The 10,057-nt window shown below is 49.9% G+C and overlaps 1 protein-coding gene across 1 annotated transcript in view; it reads right to left on the bottom strand.

Moving 5' to 3' along the window:
- Window positions 1-2,400: 2,400 nt before the first annotated feature.
- LOC135820866 (uncharacterized) overlaps window positions 2,401-10,057 on the bottom strand; it is an 18,799-nt gene continuing 11,142 nt past the window's right edge. Inside the window, exons 6-7 of the mRNA XM_065333909.1 lie at window positions 4,743-4,866; window positions 2,401-3,312 (exon numbers count right to left, since the gene is read on the bottom strand). Of these exons, the coding sequence (XP_065189981.1) occupies window positions 3,229-3,312; window positions 4,743-4,866 (208 nt within the window). The 3' untranslated portion in view covers window positions 2,401-3,228. The remainder of the gene's footprint in view (window positions 3,313-4,742; window positions 4,867-10,057) is intronic.

The raw sequence follows: 10,057 nt of genomic DNA, 5'->3' as shown, positions 1-10,057 counted from the left end.
GACATCGGCCAACCACAGTGCGTCACACTGTACATGCATTCCGGACGAGTTGGACTACTTTCGGGCCACTGCTCGACTCCCCTGAGCATAACGGCTTTTATAGATAACTGAAATGGCGTCCGCCAACAAAGGAAAGATGTTTGACACGAAAAGTTAAAAAAAGCTGTTGGACGAATTCGTCTTTCCAGTCAACTTCCCAGAGATTTTGCGTGCTCCGACGATTTTTGTACCCAGTACTCGAAACCAACTATTTCGAAATGCTAAATGCGGAGCTTCTTTACAATACGCTTTAAAGGGGAAGTATACCCTAAAATCAAATTTTCACCAGTTGTAGTCTTCTGGGTGCTGAGTCGAATGGTCTTGGTCCGAGGAAGCTGAGACGCTCCCTTCCTGCTTGAATCCCAATCGAACTCGCGCACTTCCACCGAAACTGGGTGACTGCGCCCTACTAGAGGGGGATTTGTATGCAAAATGTCACTAAAAGCGCCATTTCGTTCTTATAAAAGCACGGATGACCGCGATTGGCCCATATGTTGTAGTCTTTTGGACGCTGAGTCGACTGGTTTTGGTCCGAAAAGGCTGCGATGCAGCGTTCCTCCTTTATTCCCAATCGAACATGGTTGAACAAGCGGTCACGTGCTCCTGCGTACACCAGTCAGCTGGTCACAACTTACTAGCGTGTTTGACCTTTTTTGGGTGCAGTCTAGTCCTGTCACTCGAGTTGAACTCGAGTTGAACCTTGGTGTGAAAGTAATAGTTGTCGCCTGCTGGCGCGGTGACCAGGTGATTTGGGCACCCAGGAGCACGTGACCGCTTGTTCAACCATGTTCGATTGGGAATAAAGGAGGAACGCTGCATCGCAGCCTTTTCGGACCAAAACTAGTCGACTCAGCGTCCAAAAGACTACAACATATGGGCCAATCGCGGTCATCCGTGCTTTTATAAGAACGAAATGGCGCTTTTAGTGACATTTTGCATACAAATCCCCATCTAGTAGGGCGCAGTCACCCAGTTTCGGTGGAAGTGCGCGAGTTCGATTGGGATTCAAGCAGGAAGGGAGCGTCTCAGCTTCCTCGGACCAAGACCATTCGACTCAGCACCCAGAAGACTACAACTGGTGAAAATTTGATTTTAGGGTATACTTCCCCTTTAAAAAACTCCCTGTATCCGGGCAGTCTGGGACCCAGCACTGCCCGTAGCTACTGTCGTGGACATGGAAATCCGGTCGCACGTCTAGCGGCCCCAGGACGCTGGCCATGCAGCCGTGGGAAAGCAGTACACACACGCGTAGATCTACACGCTGCAGCGCGCGCGCTGGTCGCTTCATATCGGATCAACGGTTACGTGCACTGCATGCTACGTTCTGTCCGCGCTGAGTGAGGGCGCCGGCCCCGGTCAATCGACTGGATTTCCATGTCCACGACAGTAGTAATTGTCCGTAACTACACAGAACTTGCAAACATGACCTTGTACTTACTGCATGCAAGTTAAAAAAGGTATGCCAATCATTACTAGTCGGTTTCGGGGCCGTTTTTCGTTGAATAGCCAATTTTTGTGACGGTGTAGATGAGTCAGAAAGGTGCTCTGTAGACGGAATTGCCCCGGTCAGGGGCTTCAGGATCTGGTGCGTTTTACTGCACACACGCCCCCCCCCGTGCATGTACATGGCTACAGGACTCTATAATAGACTGTAAGCAGTAGTTTCACAGTACAAGTGTAGTCAGATGGTGAGTCAATTCAATCTTGGCAAAATGGTATTCAGTAAAAAAAAAGGAAAAAAAGGAGAAGGGCAGAATGTTACGAGTTATGACTAACTGCCGCACTCGCTGACTGTATATGATCTGGTTACGGTGGTGGACAGTCACTGAAGTAACTCGTAACATTTTGTCCTTCTCCTTTTTCACAGTACTGATTATAATATGTAAAGTCAACTAGGGACCGGCGGATTCTGCTCGGAAGGGTGGCAGATTCTGCTCGGAAAGGTGCCAGATTCTGCTCGAAAAGCAGTGAAATTGGCAGAACCATACAAACCTTATGGCGGGCAATTCCTCCAGTTCTGCTCCATTTTTTATCCATATACCAAACATGCATGGAACTTACCAGAAAAAGTACCGAATTCTGCCAATTTTTCTGCCGGCAGAATCTGCCGGACCCTACAGCCAACTTCGCTAATAACGACTGCGTATATAACGGCAATTCGCGAATAACGACAGAATTTCCATGTCCAGAGCAAAGTCCCATTCAACTGTAATACATATAACTAGACTTCGGGTACAATGACACTCCACGGATAAGGACACTTTTCTGATGCCCCGCCGAGTGTCGTTTTACGCGAAGTTGACTGTAGGCACTTGAACCGTTACTGATGCTGATACAGGCTGCTAGCACCGCTATTGGTCATCAGTTCAAGCTGAGTGGCGGAGGTCCGACTCAACACACCACATAATACAATTGATTCAGCACATTGAAATTTGAAATAATCGTACCACGACACGTATTGAATGTGCCGTCACGCTGCTTAAACTTAGAATAATAATATTATTATTAGAGGTGGGTAAAAACCTTTGGAATCAGGGTATGCCGTGGGAAATACGCATGGCTAATTCCTAGTAGTGTTTTGCTAAAAGAAGAAAGCTCACATGAGCTAATTGTGGCGAGGCGGTGGAAATCTTTTAGCACATAGCCAAGGAGCCTGCTCCTTTTCGTCTACGCCAGGAAGCTGCTCAGAGTGCAGAAAATGTATTCTTAAGCCCATATTGAGATACACGTATATACACCAAGGCAAAATCAAAAGAAGTTGCGTGTTAAGCAGCCTGGCATATCTGTAGCAAATCGCTATATTATCTTGCAAAAATATTCAGCGCAGATCATAATATTTCTTTACAAGCATCTTCAGCTTTCCGTCGTACTTCAGCACGCAGCAGGGAAATGCGGGTGCAACAGGGACACAGAGAACATTGGCTCGCCACATGGAGCAGAGAGGGGGACCCAATGGGGAGGAATATTACGTAATTGCATGTGTGCATCTCTGTGTGTGAGAGTGTGTGTGTGTGTGTATGTGTGTGTGTGTGTGTGTGTGTGTGTGTGTGAGAGAGAGAGAGAGAGAGAGAGAGAGAGAGAGAGAGAGAGAGAGACAGAGAGAGAGACGAGGGAGAGACCGAGAAAGTAAAGGAAACATACCAGAAAGGGGGAGAGAGAGTAACAGAAAGAGGAAAGTGCAGGATCCTCTCAGAGCTTCTCATAGTCACCTCTTGATGGTGCGTCACCTCCACCTCCTCCTTTGCCACATGTGATGACAAACGTGAAGCCACCCTGAGGCAAGAAAAAGGCAAAAGGCAACAGCACAGCAGAATACCCAATGCCCGAACGTCAATCATTTGAAATGCGTTGTCGAACTGAATTCAGGAGTGAAATGAGTCAGTTATGCTCTATTTCGTTATACAGCACCGTAGCATTTGGAAACCTGACAGCAGTCATCTGTCCCCCATGGCTGTATCATGGTGAGCCGGAGTGTGTTGTTCTTCTGCGGTACAGTCAAATCAGAATGAGAGGCGGTAGGAGCATGATGGAGGTGTATGCTTTCAATGGGCGTTGAGTGCCCCCCCCCCCCTTTAGCCAAACATAATAGTTGCCTGAAACCCATAGAGATGGCCTTGTGACTCGAGGTGTGCCAGTAATCCAAAATACTGTAAAAGCAGATATTTTCGGTGGTGTTTCATTTTCGGCAACTTCGGTACCGACAATTATTACCTAAAATAATACGCACCGAGTATTTCGGTACTAGAACCAGTACACTTGCCAGGAAAAACAAAAAAAACAAAAACTGGTTTACCGTAAATTTCCCTTCACCGAACCTCTGATTTCGGAGATTACCGAAAATATTACACCACCGAAAGTTTCTGCTCTTACAGTATCAATGTAGAAGAGAAAAGGACATATGGATACGAGTTAAGAGTAACTCTCCATCACTGTAACATGATACTAGTATCCAGTATTCTAAATGTACTAAATAAAAAATAAAATAGAAATTCACGGTTCGCATGAGACTCGGCTGGACTCCGCATAAATGTACTACTCTATGATATCACCTAAAAGATAGCTACAAGCACTGATAAATGCTTTCGTATATATTGGATGATGCTAGAGAGGTAAAGTTGACTCGCTTCCCAGACACTCTTCGCCCCTATTGTCTACAAACATCAATCCATTGTATTCGTGAATGGACTCGGAAGATTGTGAAGATTGTGAAGTAACTGGTGGTGTTAGTGGACATAGCTGTAAAATCGGAAAGTCTAACGAGTCACAAAGTCTAACTTTTTAAGGACCAATTTTTTTCGTTATTTGAAGAAACGTTATCGCGAGATGTCTGCGTAAAGATGCGCATACAGATGGGTGGCCAGGTAGCCATCGTTAAACTTTCTGCACGTTATCATGCCAAAATTACAAAAATGTTAAACTTTTTGGTTTTACAGTATAGGGTAACTGTTCCTCGGTTTTCGTGAATGCTTGGAATATCCGCATGGATCATGGCATGATTGAAATCGCAATGACATAACAGTGGCATCGTCATTATGTAAGAATGACATCACAACGTTGACTATGAGTAAACCCAGCCATCGCCATCACAGCCTTGCACAAGTCATTTCCTGACGTCATCATGACATCACAATGACATCGCCAAGACACCGCCCAGACTGCATAATGACATAGCAGCTGCACAACGCTCCAGAGAGTCTCCTCACCTTGATGAGATTAGGCAGCGAGGACCAGAAAGAGAAGTTAGGGATTAGCTCAACACCGGTTTTTTGCCGGGCTAATCCATACGCCACTCCAGCAGCCAAGTACGCTGGAACTAAGACAAAGAATCTACAGCGGAAAGCATACAAAAGCACGCGCAACACACACACAATCTACTCAAACGATCCCAAATCTTCACGAGCTGCTAAAAATTGGTGTCGTACTCCACAGGATAACGTGCTAGCAATTCAATGCTGATAGAGATCTGCTCTGGGAACTGTCATAGGTTGGGGTCTTAGAAAAAAACCTTTTGGCTCAGTGTGCAAATCACTGGTAGTAACCCTTATATGGAGCAGCAACTTCCTTACACATGATAATAGAAGAGTACGTACAGTAAAACCTGTGACTAAAGACCACCGTGACTAGCGACCAGCCTGCTACTACAGTAAAACCTGTGACTAAAGACCACCGTGACCAGCGACCAGCCTGCTACTACAGTAAAACCTGTGACTAAAGACCACCGTGACTAGCGACCAGCCTGGTACTACAGTAAAACCTGTAACTAAAGACCACCGTGACTAGCGACCAGCCTGGTACCGTATTTTTCCGGTTGTAACTCGACCTTTTACGACTTAAAATAGAAGGAGAAAGGGTGGGGGTCGACTTACAACCGGGATTCGACTTATAACCGGTAACTATCAGAATCTTCAAAAAAATGACCTGCACTGCATGCACGAGTGCACCATGTTTACACATTTTGCCAGTTTATTGGCCTTTTTCAAGGATTGGGACGTTATATCCTCCAATAAGGAATGTTTACATGATTAGTTGATGTGTTAGTAGCAGGAGGTGGTAAGTAGTGCTTCTTTGGGTGACAACTTTAAAACGCAGAATTGAGACCTCCAGATAGAAGGGTCGACTTATAACCGGGGTCGACTTACAACCGGTAAAATACGGTACTACAGTTAAACCTGTAACTAAAGACAACCGTGACTAGCGACCAGCCTGGTACTACAGTAAAACCTGTAACTAAAGACCACCGTGACTAGCGACCAACCTGGTACTACAGTAAAACCTGTAACTAAAGACCACCGTGACTAGCGACCAACCTGGTGCTACAGTAAAACCTGTAACTAAAGACCACCGTGACTAGCGACCAACCTGGTACTACAGTAAAACCTGTAACTAAAGACCACCGTGACTAGCGACCAGCCTGGTACTACAGTAAAACCTGTAACTAAAGACCACCGTGACTAGCGACCAACCTGGTGCTACAGTAAAACCCCGTAACTAAAGACCACCGTGACTAGCGACCAACCTGGTGCTACAGTAAAACCTGTAACTAAAGACCACCGTGACTAGCGACCAACCTGGTACTACAGTAAAACCTGTAACTAAAGACCACCGTGACTAGCGACCAGCCTGGTACTACAGTAAAACCTGTAACTAAAGACCACCGTGACTAGCGACCAACCTGGTACTACAGTAAAACCTGTAACTAAAGACCACCGTGACTAGCGACCAACCTGGTACTACAGTAAAACCTGTAACTAAAGACCACCGTGACTAGCGACCAACCTGGTGCTACAGTAAAACCTGTAACTAAAGACCACCGTGACTAGCGACCAACCTGGTACTACAGTAAAACCTGTAACTAAAGACCACCGTGACTAGCGACCAGCCTGGTACTTCAGTAAAACCTGTAACTAAAGACCACCGTGACTAGCGACCAGCCTGGTACTACAGTAAAACCTGTAACTAAAGACCACCGTGACTAGCGACCAGCCTGGTACTACAGTAAAACCTGTGACTAAAGACCACCGTGACTAGCGACCAACCTGGTACTACAGTAAAACCTGTAACTAAAGACCACCGTGACTAGCGAGCAGCCTGGTACTACAGTAAAACCTGTGACTAAAGACCACCGTGACTAGCGACCAGCCTGGTACTACAGTAAAACCTGTAACTAAAGACCACCGTGACTAGCGACCAGCCTGGTACTACAGACCACTTCGTCAGGCACGGACGGTCTCACATTCACATATGGTTGTGCGGTGCAAACCTCTAGCTAAGGACCACCTGTCACTAAAGACCGCTTTCTGTGGCCGCAAGGGGTGGTCGGTAATCACAGGCTTTACCCTACTATACACTGCATACCTACAGTAGAGAATGGAGTGACTAAGACCGGCCAGGCTAGAATTTCACAGTACAGAATGGAGTGCCTAAGAGCGCCCAGGCTAGAATTTCACCCAACACAGTATACCAATGTATACACGGTGACTCAACAGTGCATAGACTGTAATACATGAAACTAAGAACGGTCTAGGCTAGGAAGCTGACACCCCCCCCCCCCCCCCCAGTTTTTCGGCGACCGCCAGTACTGTAAGCATTGGAAGGGAGCAGAAGCGGAACATTTGGCTACTGCATGCGCATCATACCTGCCAACCTGTGCAAACCTGAGATCGGGACAATGACATGATGTAGTGTTCACGTGTTCCTACGCGCTGTGGCATTCCTTGGCCACTCCAGACATTCATGATGCATGTAGTAGTAGTAGTACATCGTGAGGTTATGCATGTAGCATGTGCCGTTTCCCGCGCGCGCGCGTGAAACGGACTTCGCGGCTTTTAGTTGCTGTGCATGGTTTGACTCTGGACTCTTGTTGTTTTGGACTGAAGAAGAAACAATACTACATTGGCGCTGCGAGCTATTTCGTTCCTCCGCGGCGAGCATGGGCGACTGACCACCCGCCATTCCGCCCACTGGACCTTTTCCTATTTATGTCTCCCTCTACGATGCCGCCATGCGCTGGCCCGCCTGGACACGGAGTTTCAAACTTTATCTTGCTGCGTCCAAAATTGGCGATGACGACCAACAGCGTGGGCTACTCCAGTACCTGGGAGGAGATGACATCCAGCAACTCGTGCCCAATCTCAGCAACACAGGGGCAACATTCGACGACCTCGCCAAAGCATTGCAGGACGAGTTCGATAAACACCAAAACCAAACGCTCCTCAGGTTCAATTTCCGTCAGCTTCGTCAACAGCCGAACGAGACTATGGAGGGTTTCTGTTGTCGTTTGGGCGACCACGTGAAACGCAGCGGCTTCCCGGATACGGCCGCGGAGAAATTGGCCGTCTTGGACCAGCTGATCATCGGCTGCAAGTCCGACGCCCTTCGGCGAAAACTGCTGGAGATCGATGGCCTCGACTCCGACGGAGCTCTGAAAGCAGCCCGCGCGTATGAGGCCAGCATCACCCATGTACTCGCCATCAAGGACGCCTCTCTGGGCTCTTCAGTGGCTTCACAGCAGGACGCCCACGTCGCTTCCCTGGCGTCAGCAGCACCCCAGCCTGCCCATGTGGATGCCCTCTCAGGGTCACAGCGCCACGGCTACGCAGCTGCACGCCAGCCCCAAGCCCAGTGTCCACAGTCTACCTCATCCGGTCTGACCTGCTACCGGTGTGGAAAGCCAGGCCATGCCACATGTGACGCTGCCAAGGGCCAGTTCTGTAGCCGCCGTGGCAAGCCAAACCATTTCGCTGCGGCGTGCCGCGCCTCGGACTCCGCCATCCAGGCCCGCACGTTCAGGGAACGCCGTCCCCACCAACACTCTGACCAGCACGCTGTCAACAGCGGCCACCATGCCATTCATTCTTTAGAGATTGGCGCAGAGCTGTTTTCTACCGACTCTCCGCCTCGCCCATCTACGGCACCCTGCCGTGAGGATGCCCGGCGCACCGTGCACGTCAACGGCATACCCCTGACTGTCTTGGTGGATAGTGGTGCCAGTCACAATATCATCAATACTGATGACCTGGCAAAGGTTGCCCCTGGTGCAGCACTTCAGCACACGGATGTGCAAATCTTTGCTTACGGCTCAACTTCACCTCTTCCTCTTCTGGGTAGCATCACCCTCTGTGTTTCCTCCGCTACCATGAGTTCGACGGCAACATTCCTCGTTGTCGCACACGCGCCACGTACCGCTGCTATCGTTGGCCGCGAGACCGCCATGCGTTTTGGCCTCATCCAGCTGGTCCACAGCATCGAAAGTCCGCAACTGCCAGGCGACCTTGCTGAGTACCACGACCGCTTCCAGGGCCTCGGCTGCATCAACGACGTAGAAGCCCATATCTACGTAGATGGCAACGCCCGCCCTGTCGCTCACGCACCATCCAAAGTGGCTGTTCACCTCCAGGAGGACGCACTCGCTGAGCTCCATGAGCAGCTCGCATTGGATGTCATCGAGCCTGCCACTGGCCCCACCCCATGGGTTGCCCGAATGGTGGTCGTGCCGAAGCGCAAGGGCAAAGTGCGCCTCACGCAGGATTTCCGTGATGTCAACGCCGTTGCGGCACGGGAACGCCATCCCATCCCCACGCTCGAGGAGATTACTTCTGACATGCCAGGGGCCACCGTGTTCACCGAGTTGGATATGAACAAGGCCTTCCACCAGATCTCACTGGCCGAGTCATCCCGTCTTTTCACCGTGTTCCACACACCCCTCGGCCTAGTGCGGTGCAAGCGACTCGCCATGGGGTTGGCTTCAGCGTCTGAGATTCTCCAGCGGACCATGGACCGTGTCCTCGCGGGTCTCCCAGGTGTTCGCAGCGTGCACGACAATATATTCATGTACGGCGAGACGGCCCAAGTCCACGATGAGCGCCTGCACGTCTGCCTGCAACGCCTACGTGCCCACAATGTTACCCTCAACCTGGCGAAGTGCCAGTTTCGCCAAACCCGCCTGGCCTTCATGTCGACTATCTACAGTCGCCGGGGCACTCAGGCTGCACCACACCACAAAGAGAGCATTGCTGTTTTCGCCACACCCAAGTCAGCTTCCGATATCAAGAGTTTCCTGGGTTTAGCGACATTCATGCGCCATTACATCCCCGACATGGCCACCAAGACGGCACCCCTGCGGAAACTCCTTGGCAAGGGTCAGCAGTGGGATTGGTCACCCGAGGCTCAGGCAGCATTCGATGCCATCAAAGCCGACATAGCAGCTGATCGGGCCCTCGCCTACTTCGACCGTACCAAACACACTCACCTTTACGTCGATGCCTCACCCGTTGGCCTTGGCGCCATCCTCTGCCAGTCTCCTGAAGCAGTCGTCCAGGATCACTCCGAGCTGAAACCAGTCGCTTTCGCAAGCCGCAGCCTGACCCCCACTGAGCAGCGTTATTCGCAAACGGAACGCGAAGCCCTCGGTGTGAAGTACGGCTGCTTGCGCTTCTCCCATTTCCTCAGCGGCGACCCCGGCTTCACGGTCCACACCGACCACAAGCCCCTTCTACAGCTGCTTCACCCATCTTCACGG

Source organism: Sycon ciliatum, chromosome 7 (genome assembly GCF_964019385.1).
Source record: "Sycon ciliatum chromosome 7, ocSycCili1.1, whole genome shotgun sequence".
NCBI lineage: Eukaryota > Metazoa > Porifera > Calcarea > Leucosolenida > Sycettidae > Sycon > Sycon ciliatum.
Note: the sequence above shows the minus strand (reverse complement) of the source record. Positions and strands in the feature narration are given on the sequence as shown.